Raw genomic sequence first — 26,043 nt, 5'->3', positions numbered from 1 at the left:
TCTCTCTCTGAATGTGAGAAAAACTAAAGAGCTGATCATGGACTTTAGGAAGAGACAGCAGCAGCCCTACACTCCTCTTATGATCAATGGGACCCCTGTGGAGAGGGTGAGCAGCTTCAAGTACCTCGGTGTAAACATCTCCGAGAACCTGACTTGGACTACACATAGGGGTGTGCGATATGACGATTTTTGATCGTGGACGATAAAAATGTCTCCACGATCTGCTTTTTAAGAAATATGGTAGTATCGCGCTAACGCGCACATTATGTCAAATACAGTTCTGGCGCCGCCGTCTCTATATACTGTACAACACGACATACAGCAGTAGAGTTACTCTGACAGGACACTGCACTTATTCGCGATCGCAAAAGTACATTATTTGCATACAAGCCTTGCTGGTTAAATGTTTAATTCGCGCGCTGGTCTGACGTGCGCTTGTTCTGAGCGCATACACCTGAAGCACGCGCACTAAAACGCCTGTCTAACAGCGCCTGATTACTCAACTAAGTTATATTTTGCGCTAATACTGTCAAAACACACAAGGTTTACATACAGACTGAGTTGGTTATCTCTAAAATGAAAGTAAATAGTTAAGAGAGAAACGGATGCGTGCCTGTATATTAGATGCGTGCAGCTCTTAAAGGGACAGGACACTAAACATGCTGTCGACTGTCATTAAAGGGATAGTTCACCCTAAAATTTAATTTCTGTCATTATTTATTCAGTGGAAAACCAAACAGTTGCTGGTCCACATTGACTTTGATAGTAGGAAAGAAAAATCCTATGGAAGTCACTGAGGACCAGCAACTGATTGGTTTTCCACCTTCTTCAAAATAGCATTTATAAATGTTCAGCAGAAGAAAGAAACTCATTCCGGTTTAAAACAACTTTTGAGTAAATGATGATATAAAAATACAACATTATGACAGAATTGACAGACAGATGACAGAATATTAATTTGTGGGGGAACTATTCATTTAACGTTAACAAAACAACAAAACACAAAGAGAAAAATCCCTCACTATTCTTGACTGAAAAACTTTAATACAGTTGCTTTAGGAATCAGTCTATCTAGTGTTTTATTTTTATATTTGTTTATTCAATTTCATTGAATGCTCTGCTAAATACACCTATTGTACCTGGAAATAAAGCACTGTTTGTTTTATTTGTATATTATGTGTATTTGTAATGTGTATCTTTGTTCTTATTTTTTAATAAGAAAAATAAAATAATGACAAAGATTTTTTATCTTCGCCCACTTTGGCCTAAATATCTGCCATGCATCTTTGTCTTTCTAGTTTGGCTGTAATGCTCAGACAACTTGTAAAACCAAAATAGTAAAACTAACAAAGAATCGTGATAAAAATCGTGGATCGTGATATTTCTATAAAAAATCGTGATATGATATTTTTCCCATATCGCCCACCCCTAACTACACACATCCAAACACAGGTTAAGAAAGCCAGGCAAAGACTGTACCATCTGCGACAGCTGAGGAAATTCAGGGTCTCACCAGCAATCCTGAAAACTTTCTATTCAGGGACCATAGAAAGTGTATTGACTCAGTGCATCTCAGTGTGGTATGGTAACAGCTCAAATCAGGACTGCAAAGCACTACAGAGAGTTGTGCGCTTAGCTGAGCGCATCTCAGGGTCTGCTCTCCCCTCTATGCAGGACATCTACCTCAAACGCTGCAAAAATAGAGCTGTTAAAATCTTCAAGGACTCTAATCACCCTGGTAACCGTCTATTCACTTTGCTTCCATCTGGTAAGCGCTTCCGTAGCCTGATGGCAAAAACTGAGAGACTTAGGAGGAGCTTCTTCCCCCAGGCCATCAGGCTCCTAAACTCTAACTCTGTGTCATAACATCACTTGACTCCATGTAAATATCACCATATCTATAAGCTATTCATAATTTTTCTCTACCTCATATTGCTGCTATTTATATACCCTGTACAACTTTTTTGCACATTATTTTTGCACATTCCTCTTAGTACTATTTAAGTCAACAACATACTGACCTGCACATTTATATTTATATTTTTTATCTTATCTTATCTTTTATTTTATTTTTATTCTTTTATTTTATTTTTTCTACTTTTCTTCTCTTATTATTTGTATACTTTATAATTGCACTGTCCTTGGAGCGGACCTGACCTACATTTCACTGCTGGTTATACTCTGTATAATTGTGTATGTGACAAATAAAACTCTTGAATCTTGAATCTTGAATTGAATAAGCAAGGCCTTGTAATAATATGTTGAACATCTGATAAGTCGGTCGTTATCACATCCAGAGTTTACTGCAGTGCTATAATACGTTTTCTGCAGCGGTTGAACTTGTTGTTAGAATACTTCAAATCGGTTCCAGACTTGTTTTATGAGCGTACCCTTGTTTGTTAAACTAGTCGTAAGCGACATTGTTCACATTTTTAGAGTTAAACAGGTTAATGAGCTCTTTCAGCATCTATAGTTGCGATAATGCATAAAATAACTCCGTCATAGAGTGGGAGAACAATGATGTCACTCTGTAGGCGGATCGGCTGTTAGCATGAAACTGAATCCCTCGACAAAAACCCAATAGGATTTTCCCATAGGCTTTTGGATAATCGCAAAAAATAAGCTCTGTGTTCAATCATAGTTCATGAAACTTACACGTTTTGACCATCGAGATAATCTTTACAAAGTAATACAAATTTTATGAATTTTGAAGCCTAAATACAAGCGCCAGAACTAAAAAGCTAACATTAGGCTATAAACGAACTACAGCACCACGGTCGCTCTCCTTCAACGTCACCACCACCACCATGTTTCCGACCACTTTTAAACTTATTTTTAGAAACATTTTCCATGATAATTATTTACTCTGGATGAATTTTAATCCAAAAGAGCATGAGACTGTAAAAGCGGGTTAGAATGAGTTCCTGTTCGGCGTGGTGACGTTGAATGTCTCCAACAGCGCCTGTAGTCCCATTTAGCAACTTGTTAGCAACCGTCTTTTTAAAGAAACGTAACAGCTTTAAAAAATCACGAGTGGGGTGTAACTGGTGTGTTTTATGTCGTAGAATAAAACGTGAAATTATCTTGAGCCTGTGTGAACCACGGACCTTATTTAAGAGATTTAACCAAAATCCCATTCAAAAAACCCATTGACTCTGGGATGATGGAACCGGAAGTGCTAAAATGCAAACTCGCTTCTGGGTTTTCGCCTACAAAGTGACATCATAGTTCCACCACTCTATAGGGTTTTAGCTACAGCTGAATGATAAAACAAAGTTAAGAATTTGTTGCCGATTTGCAACTGTCCGGGAAAGCGCTGTGTGTGTGTGTGTGCGCGTAATAGAGTTTGAATAAAAAATGTTTTAGGTAAAGACGTGATTAACTACAAGCATCCTAACTTAGAAACACAACACTATACGGTTTTCCCCCAAAACCGGTTGTTCAACACATTTAAAAAAGTCGTAAGAAAGTTTAATGTGTTTTGAAGAGAAAGTAAAGTAAAGTAAAGTCGTGACGTATTGTCAAGTATGGTGACCCATACTCGAAATTGGTGCTCTGCGTTTAACCCATCCAAGTGCACACACACAGCAGTGAGTAGTGAACAAATGCATGCACACACACACACACACACCGTGAACACACACCCGGAGCAGTGGGCAGCCAGTGCTGCGGCGCCCGGGGAGCAGTTGGGGGTTCGGTGCCTTGCTCAAGGGCACCTCAGTCGTGGTATTGAGGGTGGAGAGAGCGCTGGACATTCACTCCCCCCACCTACAATTCCTGCCGGCCGGGGACTCGAACCCGCAACCTTTCAATTACGAGTCCAATTCTCTAACCATTAGGCCACGACTTCCCGCACAGTCAGATACGGTATATATATTAAATATTTTATTATTGATTAATATGATAGAATCACGCTGAATTTATGAGGTTATGTATTAATACTGCTTTGTGTACTCACCGGTTACTGTATACATGTACGAGAGAAATGCATACACACAATTGTTTTATAAAGTTTTTAGTCTGTCATTACAAATATCTTAAAGAGAAAAGCCTTTCACACATTCTGTTTTCATTTGTCTCAGGATACTGTTACACAAAAACCACTTGAGCGTGGACACAAATCCTACATGAACGCTAAAAAGGATGACTTTTTAAACTATTTTACAGACACTTAACACCTTAACACATCTGTATCAGGAAGATATTTATGTCATCGCAAACCATCAGACACGTCAGTTTCATTATAAACATTTTCTTGTCTTGCTATACTCTCTTTCTTAGTGATTTTGTCTCTTGAATGTACGAAAGGTTATGAATGAAATTTATCGATGCTCTTTACAAGAGTGCGGAAATTTTAACATGTTCAAACTTGAATGAATGTGCAGCTTTCAGTGCAATATTTTGATTTGTTTCAGATGTAATAGTTTTAAGGTTAAAACAGCAAGACTTAAAGAGCTGTCTTTCGCAAAGAGCTGTCTTCACCTAAAAACATACACAATCCAAAAAATGTACAAGTTTTGTGTTCTAGGTGAGAAATTTACACCAATAAAGGTTCCCATGAACATTAGAAAACAACACGTATCCCCTGGCTGTTAAACGCCTCGGGTAAATAATTTGAAACGTAGGTCTGTCAAATGAGTAAAAGTTCAGTCATACGTTTCGAAAACTTTTCTGAAGTAAAAAATGATGCATTTGTCACAAAGACATCCAAAGAGTTATCTACTCATGTGAGAAAACCACTTGGGACACATTATCATCAAGCTATTTTAAAGAAATTGAAGAATAAAACTAAAGTTTAATTTAAAGACAATTGACATCATGACTTGCTTTAGTGACACACAAAGTGTTTAAATCATGTTTAAAACTGTCTGTGTAATTATTTTACTGAAGTTTTAAGTGAAATGTATATTTGTTCTTTTAGTAGCCTACACATACTATCTACAGTCTAGATTAAAATGAAAACATTTCTTAAACAACAACAAAAAGTAAAAACAACATATATGATTTTGCTCGTATTTAAAAAAAAATATTTGTGTGTGTGTGTTTCCTTTATCTACCTAATTCCTACCTTCTTTATCTATCTAATTTAGGTCCAATTCCTAAAGAAAAATCTCTGTAAGTGTCTTGCGTTACTCAGAGGATCGTTTGACTGCTTCTAATCCTTGCTCTAGTCTAAAGGATCATGATTTTAGGTTTGAAAGATCTAAAAACTTATTTGTTAAAACAGAAGTTATATAATTGTTTAATCATGCTACTTTTCATCACCTTGTAAAGATACTCAGTGTGATTCTAAAAGTTTTTTAAAAAAAGGTTTGTATGAGACATCATAAAAGTCTAAATATTTAACTGTATGGTTGTTTATGTGGATGTTTATGTGTAGATGTGTTTGTGTGTGTGTGTGTGTGTGTGTGTGTGTGTGTGTGTGTGTGTTTGTGTTGAGGGTTGAAAAATATATGAGTGAAAAAAAGAAATAACAAAACTAGGTAAAATGAAGTAAATTAAACAAGATTTTCCAACAGCGCAGACCATCTTATTAAAACAATCACCTCTATTAATTTAAGTTTGTGGTTATCGACTTCTTTGTCCATCTCATCACATCCTGAACATCAGTTTAAAGCCACATTCAAATAGATTATATTATAAATACTCAATTCTCAACTTTACCTAACTTCACCAGATATGTGTCATAAAAAGGTTCAATAGGGCACACATCCTTTGACCGGTCAGCGAACTTTTGCCTAAACCTTCGACAGAGTTCACACGCGCAGGTGCACGTCATAAATGGTTAACACGGATGTCCTTTGATCGCTGAACATCTTAGAAAGATGATCTGTTTTGATCAATGAACCACGTTCTAACAAAGTTTAGGACGCCAGAGCCCCTCAAAAACTCATTAGATTGCAAATGAGTCGAACCCCAGAAACTTTAGATATTTTACAAGAGTCTGTCGATCAGATAAGAATGTTTCAGTGGCCATGCGGCCAGACGCGCAGCACACTTTCTCATTTGGTCGCTCTGCGTGAGACAAATATTTACATTTCGTAAGATGTTGTAGAAACTTTAGTCGACTAATTATGTTAATCCAAAACATTTGCTTTCATTTCAGTTTGTTCTCGCACATGTCTATTTTAACTGACATAGCACGCTAGAAGTTTTAAGATGGACAAAATCAATGGGTAAATAAAATAAGACAAAACAAATAATGTTTTCCTGCGGGTTAGAGTTGAATGTTTAGAAGAAAACTTGTGTAACCTAATTTTTAAAACGAAAAAAGTCTGGGTTATATAGTACGACAGAAGTCTTAAGCTTGACAAAAATAAAAGGATAAATAAAGGACTTATGGCACTTAAATAAAATAAGACAAAACAAACAACATTTTTTCTGCAGCGTTTGTTTAGTGAAGTGAACAAAGTGAAGTGACATTCAGCCAAGTATGGTGACCCATACTCGGAATTCATGCTCTGCATTTAACCCATCCATAGTGCACACACACAGCAGTGAACACACACACACCGTGAACACACACCCGGAGCAGTGGGCAGCCATTTATGCTGCGGCGCCCAGGGAGCAGTTGGGGGTTCGGTGCCTTGCTCAAGGGCACCTCAGTCGTGGTATTGAGGGTGGAGAGAGCGCTGGACATTCACTCCCCCCACCTACAATTCCTGCCGGCCGGAGACTCGAACCCGCAACCTTTGGATCACCAACTCTCTAACCATTAGGCCACGACTGCCCCAAAGTTTTAGAAGAAAACTTGTGTAACCTTTAAAGTGAAAAGCTTTAAGATGAATACTGAATGGTTTCATTCATTAAGAAATGTAAAATATTTATTAAAAATTACTTAAAAACGTTACTTAACGTTGTTTAATTCTTTTAACTTTTTAAATCTTCAGGCCGATCTCTCCTCCGGCGTTAGAGGGCGGTTAGTGGGTGTGGTCTGACCGCAGCGGTCGTAAACTCATTCTGAGTCTGACACAGAAGCCAGAGGTTATCTGACGGACGCTGCGTAAAATAGTCTGTTCTTTTAATTTTCTAAGTTGGGACAAAAGTTAGCTTTTAAATTGTAATGTCAGAAGATTTTTACAAGTATCTTGTACTATTGTTTAACGGTCTGATATTTTTTATTTCACACCACGGTAAGATAAAACAATTCTATATTATTTAACTTCTGTTATAAACTCAAAAAAAATTTAAAAGTGCAACCGATTTTGACATGTATCTTATTGTTTTAACTAACATCTCAATGGTTTTTTGTTTTAGTTTCTACGTTTTTCCTGTTTTAACAACACTAGCACGTCTCGACTTGTAGGGAAATAAACAGTCTTTGTACGTTTTACGTACATGTGTGATGTTTTTTCTTGATATATATGTGAAAACACTTTAATAAAAAATATCCCTTTACACCATTTAACACAAATTCATCATTTAAAGTTTAAAGCACATAACATTGGCCCCACACACACACAAAAACACATCGTCATAAATTCCTTAAGTTCACTGGGGTGAATAACCAGATGGTCACTTAGATGGGGGCGGGGGTGTCCAAACAGGTGTCCAGTTATGGGAGGGGGGTGGAATTTTTATGAGGGTAATAAATCAACCATTTTGACACAACGTACACTAGCATCTCTCTCACTGGGATTAGTCAAAGAGAAGAAAAACAATGATGAAGAGAAGAACTGATGGTTGATAAGGAAGAAACAGTTATATACATTTTATAAAGCAGTTATACCAACCTGTGGCAGGCATGCTGTAAGGCAACATGGGCAAAGATCAAATAATTTTTAAAGTTGAATTTACAAACATTTTTATTGATCAGTGATACAACAGATGTAGATGCATGCAACATACAAGTTTCATAAATAATTTACATTTATATTGCACAACAGAGATATTTAAGAATGATTAGATTAGATTCAACTTTATTGTCATTTATGCAGAGTACAAGTACAGAGCTAATGAAATGCAGTTAGCATCTAACCAGAAGTGCAAGAATATAGTGTTTTATATACATATAAGTGCAGAGTAAATGAAGATATGATTTACAGAATGTACAGTGGAATTGCTATATACAGTATTGAGCAGAGTATATACAGAATATAAATAGGAATGCAATGTAGGGATTGTATGTACATTATGAACAGAGCAATGTGGGATTATATAGATTACAGATTATATATACACATTATGAACAGCAGAAACGTGAGAACAGTGGTAATAAATAAATACAGCTGGATGAGTGTGCAAAATATTGAAAGAACAATGTATTCTATGCAAAATAGCAGTAGTGCAATATTTTATAGAAATAGTTTACTGCTTTGTATAGTAACAACTTTATACAGTTTATAGTGTAATAACTTGTGCAGTCTGTGCAAAATATGAGTAGTGCAAATGCATGTGTGTAAAGTACTGTGACCAGTGCAGTAATAAGCAGGTGCAGGTTAGATTGGTGGTGTGGCGTTCAGAAGTGTCACAGCTTCGGGGAAGAAGCTCTTCCTGAGCCTACTAGTGCGAGAGCGTAGGCACCTGTAACGCCTGCCGGATGGAAGGAGGGTGAAAAGTCCATGGTTAGGGTGAGAGGCATCCTTGATGATGTTTCTTGCCCTGCCCAGACAGCGCTTATGATAAATGTTCTCAATGGAAGTTAACTGGGTGCCGGTGATCCGTTGAGCAGTTTTCACCACCCGCTGGAGTGCTTTGCGGTCAGATGCGGAGCAATTGCTGTACCATACTGAGATGCAGTTCGTGAGTATGCTCTCAATGGTACAGCGGTAGAATTCCACAAGGATCCTGGGATTCAGGTGAACTTTCTTAAGGCTCCTTAAGAAGTAAAGGCGCTGCTGTGCCTTTTTGACCAGAGTGGAGGTGTTATGGGACCAGGTGAGGTCATCAGAGATGTGGATGCCAAGGAACTTGAAACTCGACACACGCTCCACTACAGCTCCGTTGATGTAGATGGGTGTGTGTGCATGACTCCTAGTCCGCCTGAAGTCCACAATGATCTCCTTTGTCTTCTGGGTGTTTAGTTCTAGATTGTTGGTGGCACACCACACAGCCAGGTGCTGCACCTCATCCCTGTAGGCTGATTCATCATCATCCTTGATCAGACCTACCACCGTGGTGTCATCTGCAAATTTAATTATGGTGTTGGAGCCATAAACAGGAACACAGTCATGGGTGAAGAGGGAGTACAGGAGAGGGCTCAGCTATCAGATGTCCAACACAGATGAGAAACTTGTGCCCCAAACTCCATGAAATGGCAGAACATATATGCAGAGGCCATAGAAATATGTCTCTTCCAGAGTTGTCTTTACAACAGAGTTTATTTATATGTTGCACTTCAGATCGTAAGAATGACTTCTTCCTTGTGCATGCTCTGTCATCTCCAATTTTTTGAGTGTCTTGCTGTTGGAAATAAACTATTAGCCGACTTGTAGTTGAACAGACACTATATTTTTAAAGGATACTCATCTGTAAAAACATGAAAACTTGTATTATAATCAGAAAAAAATGGAAAGCACTATATACCCATATGACATTTTATGAGTGTTTTATAATAATTTTTATTGTGTAATTCATCATTAGCCATTGGCTGAGTGATACTGTGTACTGTAATATTAGTCTGAAATGAAAGGGGTCTTTGAAAACAAGAACTATATGTGCAGCTTAAATTTTGTAATGTGATATCAGATAGTCTTGACTTTGGGTGAGTGACATAGACTAAAATTTCACTGAGGGAGTCTTCTATCAATCTGAACTGAATGTGGTCTGACCCTGGGGCAGTGGATTATTAATCTGAATTCAAACTGTTCTGTGGAAACAGGGAGTTTCCTTTTTAGAACTATCCAAAATCAAAGACACAATTGGTCATATGTGAATTTTTGGAGGGCTTTTATTTTGTAATTCAACATCAGATCGTCTTGAAACTGGTTGAGTGACACCCTGGGGTGGTGGACTATTAATTTGAATGGAAACTGGTCTCTGGAAACAGGGAGTTTCCTTTTTAGAGCTATGCAAAATCACAGGCAGAACAGGTAGAATATGATATTTGGAGTGTGGAAACAAGGAGTTTTTTTTGTGGAGACAGGGTTTTTTTATTTTTATAACTATGTTTATTTACAGATAAAAAATGGTTAAATGCAAGTTGTAAACGGCTTTTATTTTGTTATTTCTCATCAGACTGTTTTTTCATATTAATTGGTCTATTTATTTATTTATTCATTCATTCATTCATTCATTGACAGAGAAACTGGCTGAATGAATGCCAGAGATCGTTTTTCCTTTGATCTGAGTTTTTACTCGCTATTACAGGAACGCCTAGTATATGCGCGCACCACAAAATAACGTGGCGGCTAGAATGACCGTGTTTTTCGAAGTGGAGGCTGGCCTGACCGCGGTGTTTTACTTGTAGCTTCAGTGAAGCACCTACTGTGAAAAGTGTTACAAACTTCCCCATCGGCTCAAACATGTTATTCTAAAACTGACACAAACAGAAGGAAAAATACAAATTTCATAAAATGTAATTTTGTCATAATTATAGGGATAGTTCACCAAAAAATACTTTGTACTAAATATTTTTACTCACCCTAAAGTCATCCAAGATGTCTCAGCCAAGATATTTAGAATGACATCAGTTCCTTACCAGTGGATCCTCTTCAGTGAATGGGTCCCACCAGAATGAGTCCAAACAGCTGATAAAAACATACAATAATCAATGGAGAAAGCAAAATTATAGAAAAATGGCTTGTATTTAGTTTGAAGCAACAGTTTAAAGTAAAAAAAAATGGCTTGATGTATTTGTCTGCATGTGGGCCTGTTTGTATGTGTTTCTTACAAACACGCAGCTTTTCACTTCACAAGATGGACTTGTGGTGTAGTGCTTAATGCACTTATTATGTAATTACATATTGACTCCACTAGAGGGCCACCTGGGGTTATGGTGTGGGGTTTTTGGTGGGACTAACATGCTTGAGTGAGTTAGCAGCAGGAGCTGCTCGGTTCTGTTCTGTATTAATAAACATGCAGTTTTGATATATTATTCTCCGTGTATGTAGTTTATCGCATACACTGCACGAGAAGAAACACTACATGGTGTCAGAAGACTCGAGCCTGCGTTTGACAGCACCGAGACACGACGAAGCGAGTGAGCGCATCCTGACTGAAGTGAGTCTGCCATAGTGAGAAAAATAAACATGGATCAGTTCAGATTACCAACACCATTAGTCCTGTCGGGGAATACAGGTGAAAATTGGAGAAGATGGATACAGCGCTTCAACATTTATATGACTGCTTCAGGATCAGAATCGAAAAGTGAAAAGGTAAAAATCGCCATTCTCCTTCATGCTTTAGGAGAGGAGGCCTTAGAAGTATACAATTCACTGTCTATTGAGCCAGAAGGGGAGAATGAAACAATGCAAGATATAGTAACTGCATTGGAGAAGTACTGCTTACCGAGAAAGAATGTTGTTTTCGAAAGGCACCAGTTCTGGGCCTACCCCATGACTGATTCAATTACCATCGATAAGTATGTCACAGAACTAAAGCAAAAGGCCAAGGACTGTGAATTTGGCCCAACAGAATCTGACATGATAAGAGATAAGATTGTGTTCAGTATCAGTGATCAGCGTTTAAAGGAGAGGCTCTTAAGAGAAATGAACCTGACCCTTGAAAAAACTGTGGACATTTGTAGAGCGGCAGAGGCAGCAAAAACACAGATCCAAGCAATGGGAGAGCAGAGTAAAACTGTTCACGCCATTAAAACAAAGTCAAACGATGCAAAACAGACCAAGAGATATGAAAAGACATCATCTCAACAGCACAAATCAGATTTCTTCATCTGTGAAAAAGTGTGGAAAATCTCACCTTCCAAGACAGTGTCCAGCCTTTGGTGCAACATGTCATGCCTGTGGAAAACGTAATCACTTTGCCTCAGTGTGCATGTCAGGACAAAAAGACACAAAGCCTAAACAGGATAGAAAAGTCACTGTTGATTCATTATTCATCGGATCAGTCGAACTGAAACAGGCCTGCAGCTCTGTACAGAAAGCATGGTACACCGATGTAGACATTGGAAATATGACAGTGAAGTTCAAACTGGACTCTGGGGCTGAAGCCAATGTAAGGCTCCACCCATCCGGCCCAAGGAAGGTATCCAAATGGTGGATGAAGGTTTCCTGCGTGTTCGGTCTTTCCAGTGTGCAAAGTTCTTCAATTTAAATTAAACTCTAATCTGACTCCATTTTATCATTTAATCTGACTCCATTTTAGCTTGACCTCGTATTTAACTTGAAATACAAATTGATTGCTTGTCCATTTCTAATTTATTATTATATTTGATATTTGATTATTCTAGTTAACTCTTGACTTTATATTTACTCGTTCATTCGGTTGCTCATGTCTTTAACAAGGATGCAACGTAATCTACTAGAGTCAATAATTACAGAGTAAAACAGAATAAGGTCAAATGTAACAATTTATTATCAGTCAGGTAAATACTGTATGTATTATGTCAATTCCACAGCAATTCAAAGAGATCAAATCATAACAATATGCATACCTGACTTTCTAGAAATAGCTACATAGTGTGAAGCATTGAGACACACCACACTACGGGCTTCCTGTTACAGAATCGCCCTGATCCTTTTGCCAAATTTCCTTAAGTACTTCAGACCAGAATAAACATCCCCCAAACTGGAGACAGGAACTAACAATTTGAATTTGCTTTGATCAAGCCAAGTTAGCACCTTTTTGGAACAGAAGGTAATTTGCATGAAAACCACTAGGTGCTGATCCGCCCTCTACAGTATGCAAAATATCTCTGAACTCTTAGGATTTGTATTACCTTTTAGTATACTTCTTATAAGAATGAGACCATTGTACCAGTCGCCCTGAGACAATTCAAATGATACCAAACATGACTGTAAATAACACTTGCATTAATGCAGAACATTACATTTCTGCTATCGACCATTCTGAGTGAGCTGAGTGAGTGAAGGATGGGGGAAGGAAGGGGATGAAAAGGAACTGATGCATATGTGAGAGAGGAATTTTCTTGTATTCTCTCTCAGTGGGATGTGGAGACAGATGTCTGTATGTTAATGCACTGTGTGAGTGTGTTGTCCATCTCAGGAGTTCAAAAGTGTCTTGAGTTTCTGTAATTCTTACACCAATATTATACCTCTCAACATTTATCAATCTCTGGAAAACACAGCGTTGTTACAACCGACTTCGACTATGCTGGTGGCGTATGGTGGAACTAAATTGAAGCCAGAAGGTATGGCCAATCTTCAGTGTGTCACACCTAAAGTACAAGTTTGCTTACCCTTTTACATCACCAGACACTCGTCCATTCCAATACTGGGTAAGGAAGCATGTGAACGAATGCAACTGCTGAAAAGAGTTGAGACTGTTGTAATCAGGCATTCTGCCTCCAAAGAGGAGCTGATAGCACAACATCCAACAGTTTTTGAAGGGCTCAGCCAGCTTCCAGGTGAACATCATATACATAACGATCCGAAAGCAATCCCGGTCATACATGGCTGCAGAAAAATTCCCTTAGCAGTGCTGGGCAAACTGAAAGACACACTGGAGCAGCTGTTGCAAGCAGACGTTATAGCGCCAGTCACCCAGCCCACTCCTTGGGTCAACAGCCTTGTTGTCACTGAAAAAAAGAATGGGTCATTACGAGTGTGTCTGGATCCTCGGGACCTAAATAAAGCTGTCCTTCGTCAACACTTCTCTATTCCGACAACTGAAGATGTCCTGTGTAAGCTTGCTGGAAAGAAAATTTTCTCCATCTTTGATGAAAAGGGTGCCTACTGGCAAGTCAAACTTGACACGGAATCCTCCCTGCTATGCACGTTCAACACGCCATGGGGTAGATACAGATTCAAACGTCTGCCGTTTGGTGTCAAGTCTGCTAGTGAAGTTTTCCAGCAGTACAATAATGTAGTGTTCGGAGACATAGAGGGTGTACACATTGTAGCGGATGACATGATTGTCGCAGCTGCCACAGAACGGGAACATGACGTCATTGTTGCTACAATTATGGAGAGAGCAAAAAAATACAATGTGAAATTCAACCCAGACAAGATCCAGTTTAAGGTGACCAATGTACATTTCATGGGCCACGTGATAACTCCACAGGGTGTGATGGCAGATGACGGCAAGATACAGGCAGTAGTGAGCATGCCAGCACCCATGGACAAACAAGCACTGCAGCGCCTCTTGGGTATGATAAGATACCTTGTGCCATTTATTCCAGGTGAGGCATCACTCACAGCTCCTCTCAGACAGCTGCTGAGAAAGGACATTGCATTCCAGTGGCAACCTGAACATGACAAAGCACTGTCAGCACTCAGAACAGCACTGACCAACTCACCTGTTCTTAGGTACTATGACCCCAACACAGCACTCACCATACAAACAGATGCATCCAAGGATGGCTTAGGATCATGTCTGCTGCAGGAGGGGCAACCAATAGCGTATGCGTCAGGGCTTTATCGGATACAGAAAAGAACTATGCCCAGATTGAAAAGGAGCTACTGGCGATTGTCTTTTCAGCCAAAACGTTCCATCAGTATGTGTACGGACGCAGTGTGAATGTCCAATCGGACCATAAGCCATTGGAGGCTATCTTCAAGAAGCCACTGAGCAAAGCACCAGCGAGACAGCGTTACTTAAAAAAAAAAACTTATAGGCTATTTAACGAACAAAAATGCTCCAAACGTTTTTCTAAATTAACTTAAAAAACAAAACCAAATATAATAATTTTGACATTACACACACAACTGAACTATTTTAATAGCCGAAACAGTAGTATAAACTGTTTTAGGAGAAGGGGTGAAAAAAAGACGGGCTCGGGTCGGACACGGGCCGGTAATTCTGATAAGCTGTCGGACGTGGGACGGGCTAGGGCCTGAGCTTCTCTGGCCAGGGCCAACATTTTAGGCCCGTGCAGGGCTCTAGTTCATTGTTAAAGCTACTACCATCTTTCCCTGAGCTTGTATATTCTGCAGTAATAATAAATACAACATAAGAGCGACAGGCGCACAAACATCTCAAAGCATCAATAAATCCACAACCCTACCTGTATGTTTTCCTCCATGTTTGTAATTTCTGTGTCAATCAGCTGCTCAAAGATCTTACCTTTGGAGAGGATTGTTGATTTTACTCGAAAAATGTAAGTATTACTACTTAGAAATTAAGATTCCTTCAGAATGCATTGGTTGCCCAACACTTATGAACAATAATAATGATAAATGCTGACCAATAATTAATTATATTTTTTAGTGAAACAAGCAAAATGTAATTTGCTTTTTCATATTCCATAGCTATGCATGACTGTACACTAGACAAATCCAGCCAAGGTGAATACATCTCAATTTTCATGAATTAATGCATATGTTAATGAAACAATTATATTTTATTTACTGACAACAGGAAACATGAACAAATGAGTAAAATGTAAATAAAAGTAACCATGACAATAAATAAACAAGTCAACAACACATGAAAAAGCTTTATTCAAACATATTGTTCTAACAATCATGTATTTGCAGGCAGTGAACCACATCTACTGCATCTCAACACAGCTGAGCCAGTTCTGCAGCTTTATTCTGATGAAGACCACCGTGTCCACCTTCACCTGTCTCTGCTGTCCATCACGTCCCTCACTGCAGCAGTCAGACTTTATATTTGTGTTATCCTTTTTTTCCCACAAATACCGCGGTCACCTGCTCCTGCTCACAAAAGATCTGCATCAAATGCACAGAAATCAAGAATCAGAAAAGCGCTGTAACAGCTTCGTTTGAAATTACAATAATTAAAATAAACTAAACCTTAAGATTTAAAATAATGTGTTATTCATTTCAGTAACTGAAAGGTTTTCAGCTCACTGTGAGCCTTTGAATATTCTTGTAGAATATGTTCCTGTCTCTTATTAAATAGACATTTAATGGTCTTTAAGATGTATAAGGTTTATGTAAATGCGCTTTGGAGACGTGCGTGTTTACTGGAGCTCTACAAATATACTGTAACGTCACTGTCTAGCATCTACACCTTCAGCAAATCAACAGTTTACTATACAGTAGCTCAAGAAATGCGATTTTAACAGATGTAACCGTGTTTTTGATTGATAATACTCACATTTGTAAGCACCCGCGTCGCTGACCTCCGTCAGGTTCGATGATGACGTATCCTCTCGCGGGGGCTTCTGGGATCAGGGTTGCCAGGTCCCAGAAATATTTCCAGCCCAATGACAACTCAAAATCCGCCCAAATGGAATGAAAACTAGCCCAATTTTTCTGTGTCCAATCAGATTAGACAACGGCTGGATTCCCACAAAGGGCCTTAAAATAAATTTTTTATAAAAAGTTTAAGTTTAAAGTATTGGCCTTTTGTCTTACCCAAATTCTTAATATCACACACTGTGTTTTTTTTAATACACAATCTCATACAATAAAGGTCAAATAAGAACATGTCCTCTCTGATATTTTCTGACCCTAGTCAGAAGTACTAACTTGTACTTACTTTTTCTCTTCTCAGCACTTCTCTCTGATGCTTTTCTCTCCAGATCTGCGGCTGTTCTGTTTACACACAAGCATCAATATTAAAATTAACACACTGTTAAACTAAATTAACATACACTGGCTTTTATCAATATTATTACAAATATGCTTACTGGGTGAACTTGAACACTTTTCCCTTTGTTTTTGTTGTTGTTTGTCTTCTCTTTTTTCAGAACTTTTCACAACATTTTCTTCTTAGATGGTCTAACTGCGCAGCCTCATTTTGATTACAGATTTGAACAGAACTATATACAATCTCAGGGCTGTTTTATTTTAGACATTGGTGCTCTCTTCCCCACCCTTCTCAGGTGGTGCTGAATAGATTTCAGCAGTAAAGAGAGAAAGCATCCGTGGTGATGGTTTAAATTCATGGCAGCATATGTTTCTTCTTTGCATGTAAGCTCGAATCCTCATTATATTTAGCAAAGAATTCTGCTCTAGCCTGTTTCGTAGCTTGTTCTTTATCAGTAACATTTGGGAAAATGAACGCTCAACTGCTGCATTGCTGAATGGTAGAGCAAGAAGACTCCAAGATCTTCAAAGTTTCTATCACCTGCAGTATCTGTGTATGCAGAAACTTCTACCCAGAAGTCCTCTGTTTTGCCATCTTCTGCATTGTTCCATTCCAGAGTGTGAATTACTCTCCACTGTTGCTCTGCTTTTCCTACATCTCCCTTGAAGAGGTGGAAAAAGGGAAGATCATCAATCCTTGGCTTACTTGACGACAGAGTATGACTCGGTGACAGGAATTTGAGAGCCTCTAACTGTTTAATGTTATCTGGAAGTCTCTTCCTAATTTCCTTAGATAACTCTAGCATGTAGTCCCTGCACCTGCGTTTCATGTCCTGCTCAGCTAGGTCACTTATTCCATTGGCTTCAAACAAAGCAAGACGGAACTGCACCCCAAAGTCTACGGCATCAAGTGGCAAAAGATTCTCATCAGAAAGGTTAAACTCCATGATGTCTTGCCAGCTCTGGAATGTCTTCGGCAAACCTATGCGCTCAAGCAGGGACTGGTAAAATGTTAGAAGTTCCGTAAGAAGTTTTGCAGGATCAGGTTTGTCAAGTTGAAAGATTTTACTAAGTCTGTTTAACTCTGACACAATTGGTTGGAGGAATTTCAGGTATATCAGGTTAATATTGTCACTATACATTTGGTACAGCAGTTCCGCAACATAGCTCCTCTCACTGTCTTTTGTCAAATGAAAATGCAACTTAAGCTCCACATACTGTGAAAGGATCCGGTTGATGCACTCACTAATAGCGAGCCACCTAGTGTCAGACAGTTGCAGAATCTTCAGCGGGCTTTCACCTACATTTATGGTTTTGTACAGTTCAGAATATTTTTGGAGACGCTGGGTGGCATTTGAAAACCAACTGTAGGTCTGAGAAACCATGTACTCAACATTTCTGGGGAGGACACTGACGGCTTTTGATGCACAGAGTTGAAGAGAATGGCACACACACTTTATGTAGACAATATGAGGATTGCGGTCACGGAATTTCTGTAGCACTGAATTATGTTGCCCACACATTGTGTTACAGCCATCAGTTGCAAGACCGATGCAATTCAGTATGGACAATTTGTTTTCATCCAGAAATTTGAATAAAGCATTTGCTATGGTAAGTGAATCACCACCTACTATATTAATCATTCCTGCAAAAGTGCTAATGATTCGTGAGAGCTTTTTGCTGTAATATCTGATGACTATACACAGTTGTTTTTTGGTCGTGACATCAGTGCTCTCATCAACAATGAGAGTGTATGGTCCATTTCCTACATCCTCCAAAAGGTCTTCATGTACTACTGGTCCTATCACTGAATTAATTAGTGCTGTGCATTTCGTTCGATGTAAACTAATGCCTTTTTTCGAAATTTCTTCCACAACACTTCCTGGTCAACAGTGTAAGTGCTTGAGTGACAAGCAACATGGGCAGCCAGCTTCAACTCTGCCTCTTTCACAGGTGCATTATTTCTTTGAAAGGAACTGCCTGTGTCAAATAATGTTCTGGCATTTGAGAAAGGAGCCGCATTTTTTTTAATGTTTTTCAGTCACAGCATGAGCTACCAGATCACCGTGGTGAGCTCTTACTTCACATTTGCAATATTTGCAGAACGCTTTTCTATCATCATTTGGAACACTTCGAATCCACTCCTTTAATCCTTTCTCTGTCTCCCATTCTTTGCGATACTTCTTTCCATACTTTCCCCATTTACCTGACATTTTAGAATGCTGCTTGTTCCTCCACAGACAACCGAACCGACGCTTCTGACTACAACGCTCTCATGGAGTGACGTGATGATGACGCTTGATTTGTGATGTCAAAAGCACATGTGGCGCGCGCGCCTACTCGCGTCTCGCGAGCAGCAGCGTTTGTTGCCAAGTATTCATTCCCGGGGATAAACACCCACTAATAAAAGGTTCCCTTTTATCTTTGTCCACAATTATTTTATTTTATTTATTTTTTTGCGGCCGCGGTACATTATAAATGTAGCCCAAAAAACCGCAACCCGCAACTCCGTATTTTTTCCCGCAACTCCTTTTCTAAAATAGCCCAATTGTGCGGGAAAACCGCTACCCTGGCAACCATGTCTGGGATAGAAAAGTGTCCATCGGATGAACACTTCAGAATCTGGGCAGAAGCAGTAGGACATCCGGGAACTTCTCGACTACTCTTCTATGAATACTGAGGTTTCGGACATACTTATTTGCTCACCTTCTGCTTTCCCCTACTATATAGTAGAGAAGTAGGCATATTCGGACGCACTTTAAGTCAATAGGGTCTAGCTGCAGTCCGAATCTCGCGAGAATTAGTACGTCACCCAGGTACTTCCTGCCTACTCTTTTATGAATCCGAAGGATTCGGACATACTTATTCGCTCGCCTACTGCATTTCCCCTACTATATAGTAGAGAAGTACGCGGTTTCGGATGCAGCCATTGCCTTGAAGATTTATGAATACGAGCTTTCAAATCTTCAGACATCCGCTAGGGGACAATCTGACTCCCGCTGTTAGGCGACAGTGAGAATCGTGTAAAATGATTTACGGTTAGTCATGTCAGAAATCCAACAATTGGCATGTTGTTATCTCAGAAACAGGCTTAGCCATCACACTGAATCAGGTAAGCTGGTTATATGTTTATGTTACTTAATGCTACGCACTGGAAACGCAGCAAACAATATGTAAATGATGTTAGCACACTTTTTTTTGGGGGGTGAAATTAGACAAACTTGGGGGGGCGCATGTCCTAAAAGGTTGAAAACCCCTGCTGTACTGTGAAACTCGTCGTGCGACTTTATATGTTATGACATTTATCTCTTAGTAGGTTCTTAGCAATCAATAAAGCCATCCACAGTGTTTCAGGCGAAATGGAAGTTGGAAGTTACCCTTTTTTTTTCCAGCAACGGCTCACACACACATGTAACTTACGCGTGTGTGGCTCATTCTGTTTTAAAATAAACATCTTGTCTGTCTGCCATACTGAAAATGGGCTTGAGAAATGTACAAATAAATAATATACAATTTTAATTGCCTATATTTTCAGTTTCAAATGGAGGTAGGCTGGCTAATAATGTTTAAATAAATAAAGGAATTGAAACTGCATAAAAAGTCTCTCTGAAACGCAGTCTCACTTTGCGCTTCCTTTTATGGTCCTTGCATAATAACTTCCTTTGGGCTTGGCTGTCTCATACATGAACTTATCGTGCTTGGTGGTCGCTGACGTGAGGTCTGATGTGTTTCCGTGGAATTCTGCTGTGTTCGAGCGCGAGCGCTTCAGTCTGGCGTGAGTCAGTGGAACTGCAGAACTGCTGCGTGTTCCAGGAAAGTTAGATACGCCCTTAAGGGCGACTTCCATGTTGAGAATAGGGAAGCATTTGTTAGATTTAACCTAAGTTACCTCTTATTTTTTGTGACTGAAAGCGTATTTAACCATTTTTAATGTGCCTACTAAGTGGTTAGTAAACTCGGTTTCTTTTATTTTTACTTTGTGGAAGAGGCAACGGACTGTCAAATACAGTCAAAAGGTATGGAAACGTAACATTTAGGCTATATTGTGCTAGGAAGCTATTTATATATGTATATATGTGTGTTAGGTGTTATGATATTTGTGTTTTCATAGGACGTACAGGATGTTTTCCACATTTGTTAAGTGTCAGATCATCCTCGCACTCATCTGCCATGCATTGTGTTACGGTAAGCGTTTGTTTCGCTAACAATGTTGATTTTTCCTCTATGTAGATATAAAATATCCATATTTATATGCTGATGTCACTCTCACAGTTGTGTCAAATGTAGCTCTGTACACTGTTCTTCTTTGTACCTTCAGTAGAAGCACCTACTGTGAAAAGTGGTACAAACTTCCCCATCGGCTCAAACATATTATTTCTAGTTTTATTAATTTATTTGTTTAAACCATGTTGATGAAAAGCTGATGTGTGTGTTTTATAACAAATTAAACAAGAAAGTGCTGACTGGAAGACACCAGTTCTGTCAAATGTTTACTTTTCATACCTCATAATTTAGTCATGTCCAAACTCCTTTTTACACCATGTACTGAACTACTTTTATTTTTACAAAACAACTGTTTACTTTGGTCGTGTGATATTATTTTCACTTTTTATTTGAAATCTTTTAAATCACTGTAGAGCCCACAGAGGAGGACTTGAAGTGTTTCAATGACTATGAGACGGAAATGAAATGCAGTCTCTCCACTGACCGTCTCAAAAGCTGCTCTGGATACAAACTCAACATCACACATACAATATTCAATTTGTGAGTGTTTGTGGAGGCCTGTAGTTCCTTTATAACTAAATGTATTGCTGTTCATTTAGCAATCAGTTGACATGAATATCTCTAAAATTGCAGGTTTCAAAACACATATGCATGTATCTTTGAGAGAAGTCATCACAGTGATAACTGTGAGTGCAAAATTGAAGTGAAAGGGTTTGTTATAACAGAGATCTTCACTACTACACTTCTGGAAGGAACAAAAGTCTTATTAAGAAAAAAATTCATGACTGAAGACTTCAGTGAGTATAAATGTTGTCTATAAATTCTTGTTAATCTATTAGATTTGTAGAATTCACATGATTTTTAGTTCTAAAATTATGATTTTAAGAAGTTAAAATGTTTAATATGACATTATCTCACATTTACATATGTTTTCCATTTTCTGTAGTCAAGCCGAAAACTCCAGTCTTATCAGTGCAAACTACTGCAAATGGAAACTTTAATGTAACTTGGGATGACCAGTATGAAAAAAGTGATTTGGTAGGAAGAAATTTTTTGGAAGGCTTGAGAATAAATCTGACCTATGGCATCAAAGGAGGACTTGAAAATGTAAGGAAGATAATATATGATAAATAGATCACATATAGATTTATGATGAAGAACTAAAAAAAAAAAAAAACATTGTTCGTTTGTTCGTGCAGACATTCAGAACCATGCCGAACACTGTGGAATCCTTTGAAATTGTGGGCAAAAATCTCCAGCCAAATACCAACTACATGCTGACAGCAACAATGAGCACAGACTATAATAATCATATTATATCTAGTGACCAGAGCGCACCAGTTGAGTTCACCACCTGTAAGTATATCTATATTTGTCTCAAAGTCATTATTGCTTCTGTGTTAATAGTCTTATAAACCTGATCAAACTACTGTATATATATTGCTTCTGTTGTCTTCATTGGTAAATTGCTTTGGATAAAGCGTCAGCTAAATGACTAAATGTAAATGTATATGTGATTTACAGCCTCATCCCCAAATGAAATAGGCAAAATGGTGATTCCACCTCTTTGTTTTGGTTTAATCATCATCATTTGTGTTATCTACTTCTGTATTTTGAGGTGAGTTCTGTTTTGTGTTTTTTCATCATTCAATAACAAAACTCTTTATATTTTTAATATTCCTTCACACATCCTTGACAAATTCAGTTCTGACACACTTTACTTCTTCATTACAGAATGAAGACGAATTGGTGGGACAAAATCACCAAGCCAAAAATAGATGCCAATCTTGGAGAGGAGAAGGTGGGAGAAAAATCCTGCAAAAAAACCCCCAAAAAACAATAATGAATAATTAATCATAATGATGATCAATATACATCCCTTGTTTTTTTTCTCTCATGTTTAACAGGGTCATATTTTGCCTCCATCTGTTATGAAGATCTCTCCAATCCATGTAGAGATTCCAACACTAGACCTTCAGGAGGATAAGAAATCGTATGTTCTTTTGTTTCTTTGTTTGTTTGTTTGTTATTTTTCCCCCAAAACTTCAGAAACACATGACAAACTAGTGTGATTCTAATTCTGATTAATAATGCTTCAACATGTTTGTCTCTACAGGATCTCAGGATTATCAGATACAAACAATGAGAAAAGTTCCCACAGTGTTGAGTCAGCACCAGTGGATTATGGCCAGGCTGCCTCTGGTAGCCCTGAAGAGAACATCAGCACCATTAACATCACATCACATGTCCAGGATGCCTTGCATGAGGTGTTCAAATTGCATCCAATCACAAACAACCCATCACAGTTATTCTCCAACAATCAGGTTACTACGAGCAGTTCACACAAGAGTTTTAACGGTATCAGTTCCTCAAGCGAACGCAACCGTGCAAACCGAGATTCGGGCAATTGCTCTAGCTCATCGGTTTTCAGTAATATGTCATATTTGGAATCAGCCATGAGTGATTCTTTATTCCTGGAGCAAATGAGCTGTGATCATTACTTTCAGTCTGGCAAGAAGGAAGTTACAGACTCAGATACAAGAGATAGCCAGTTTAACTCTCCCACTTATGATACTCTGGAAGACGGATATCAGTGCTTCAGCAGTGTTTTGGAGAAGAGAAATGATGCAGATGTTTGTGTGAACCTTTCAGATGATGTTAGTGCTGATGAGAAGTGTATCATGAAAAATCTCATCACCAGCACAAATCCAATCTATCCTTCTCTGATTCTGCATGATGGCAGCGTCAACCCAAGTGATGAAGGATATCAGGCTTTTCAAGGCTTAACAAAGAGCACAGAAGGACAGTGGAGCACGAGCGTCAGTACTGAACAAGCACTTAATGCATATGAAGCTTTGAAATTCCCCCAGAGCACCGGCCAATATCCCACATCTGTGCAGCAAAGTTTTTGGGCCACTTCTTTGCATGTCTCACCTGTTATTGAAATAGACAGTTCATATCAGTGTGTTTAACTGTGCTCTAAAAACAAATGATAAGCACATGCCTGAAACATTGAATTCATTTTTGCATGTAATGTCAACAGTTTCAATGAATCATTTGTTTGAAAGTATGACCAGTAATAAGAACCATGCAAACTTTGTCCATTGTTTGTTCAGACGCAGAGCCAAGGCCTTGAATTTAGGTTGTGCCAGCTAGTTCTACAGTAAGATGTTGAAAAGTGCCTTAAGAGGATACACCACCCTTTGAAATTAGCTCATGCCATCCCAGATGACTTTATTTCCTCTGCGAAACACAAATAAAGCTTTTTAAAGGAATAATCCATCTCAGTGAGTATATAATGCAAGTTTATCTTAGTAAATGATGAGAGAATATTCATTTTTTGGTGGAGAATCACTTTACAAGTCTGTAGGGATCGTGTACAGTAACTATTCTTATTCATACTTCTTTATTACTCTTACTATGTAACAAAATGTCAAATGTTAAACTGAGTCAAATTTGCAAATGCTGATTTTAAAGGCATGAAAACAAGACAGTTCTTATTCTGTTTAAGTATGTTGTAAAAACAAATAATGGCTATGTTTGCATATTTAACTACTGATCTTCTACAGTTGCGATGAATAATTTCTTTGAAAATATTACCAGTAATAAGAAACTGGAGGATTCACTCAACAATAAGGGATTATACAGCGACTAAAATACTCTTGGAAGTCATGTATTATTTTTCTTGGCATTTGCTAATGGTATTATTACATGGTCTATGGCTTCATTACAGTGCCTGTAACTGCTGTCTCAGTCTGTAATTTGAACTTGTATTTTTCAATATGATACAATGTTTCATCAATGATATGATGTTTCAACAAAAAAAAAGATATTTGTATATAGGATGCATTTAAATGTAGATGACACTATGATATTTTGTTGTTGTTGTTTTGTTTTGCCATCATCAACAGGACATTGGCTTGCTCTTTAAAAAGTCCTCACATCTCAGTAAGTTCACAGACAGTTATTGTCAGCCTGTGTACAGTAACTGTTGTCAAACAGATGATTGGTATGTGTATGAAACATTTCACTATTTTTGTATGCAATCTCGAGTTGCACCTACACTATGGCATTCTAACAAAAACTAAAGCACTTCTCAATAAGAGCAATGTAAACACACGCCTTTGTTTCTGCACTTCTAAAATAAAACCTCAGAATGTTGAACTAGATCGAGTCTGCTGCATTTCAGGGGAATTTCAAACAGGTTTTCACAGGGCTTTTGTTTTGTGCTACCTACTATGAACTAGGAAGTAAAATAGTTTTTCCATGGAAGGCACATCATAAACTGAAGAGCATGTTGAGACTTTAAACTTAATTACGCTTTACGCAAGTATCTGAACAAGGGACACCTTTGATCCCTAGAAATTGGAACTAATCCATTGCGATATAGTATATAAACACAGGCTATGAAAGCTAAAGTATGTAATTATTGAAAAGTGTCTTGAGATAAAATATGCTCGTACACATTTGACATAAGTTCTTGTCATGCGACAGAAAAATGTTAGAATAGTTAGTTGAACAGTTATATAGGCCTTGGTGGCATTGATGTGCAGTTCAAAACGACCTAATCTTTTAGGATACATTTAGGTGTTTATGGCACTTTTACTTCTGTATTAGTATTAAATACCAGTCATTTGGATGATTGCAGCGCCATCTTCGGGGTTTTACGTGAAGTTAAAAAACAGGATCTTTCATGGCGTCATGACAATTGAAATGACACATATTTCTACTGGTTTTTAACAATATCACAATTATACACATGCATGATATAATTTTTTCCCTCTCACATCCCACAGACAAGTAGACATGTAACCTGTTAGACTATAAGGAGGTCATTTACATTCAAAAAAAGGTCAAAATGTCTGTTACCCCTTATAGCTAAACTAAACGTGGACGGAAGCACCAAAAAAGGCGTCAGTTCTGCTGAAGAATTGCGACAGTAACATTACTGGATTTCAGTCCTGACATGTGGCCAAATTCGATGATGCATTGCGCTTAAGCAAGTCTATTGTAGACTGTGCTGAGGTTTAAACCGAGCATTAACTGCGCATTTTGTGTTTGTGAGTCAAATCGTATGTTTCATTTGAAAATCTTTCAATTTTAAACTGTTTACTTTGTAACGGAGCAACAAAGTAGGGCTGGGTATTGTGACCAATTCTGCGATTCGATTCTTATTTTTATGGTTTCGATTCGATTCGATTTCGATTCGATATCGATTAGCTATCAATATTTCATTTAAAAT

The 26,043-nt window shown here is 38.3% G+C and overlaps 1 protein-coding gene across 4 annotated transcripts; it reads left to right on the top strand.

The window, feature by feature from the left end:
- Positions 1–19,185: 19,185 nt before the first annotated feature.
- Positions 19,186–24,969, top strand: LOC306852070 (uncharacterized protein). Of its 4 annotated transcripts, XM_079388681.1 has the most exons (11): positions 19,212–19,689; positions 20,564–20,593; positions 20,689–20,762; positions 21,215–21,341; positions 21,435–21,598; positions 21,748–21,908; positions 22,001–22,157; positions 22,326–22,419; positions 22,536–22,602; positions 22,709–22,794; positions 22,918–24,969. In XM_079388681.1, exons 3-11 carry the CDS (start codon positions 20,699–20,701, stop codon positions 23,771–23,773), a joined length of 1,776 nt encoding a protein of 591 aa, XP_079244807.1. In that variant the 5' UTR covers positions 19,212–19,689; positions 20,564–20,593; positions 20,689–20,698; the 3' UTR covers positions 23,774–24,969. The 4 variants fall into 4 exon arrangements, with proteins under 4 accessions (XP_079244806.1, XP_079244807.1, XP_079244808.1 ...); XM_079388680.1 differs by lacking the exon at positions 20,564–20,593 and having other exon boundaries at positions 19,186–19,689; XM_079388682.1 differs by lacking the exon at positions 19,212–19,689 and having other exon boundaries at positions 20,452–20,593.
- The last annotated feature ends 1,074 nt before the right edge of the window (positions 24,970–26,043 follow it).

This window comes from Barbus barbus (assembly GCF_936440315.1).
Source record: "Barbus barbus genome assembly, chromosome: 3".
Lineage (NCBI taxonomy): Eukaryota > Metazoa > Chordata > Actinopteri > Cypriniformes > Cyprinidae > Barbus > Barbus barbus.
Note: the sequence above shows the minus strand (reverse complement) of the source record. Positions and strands in the feature narration are given on the sequence as shown.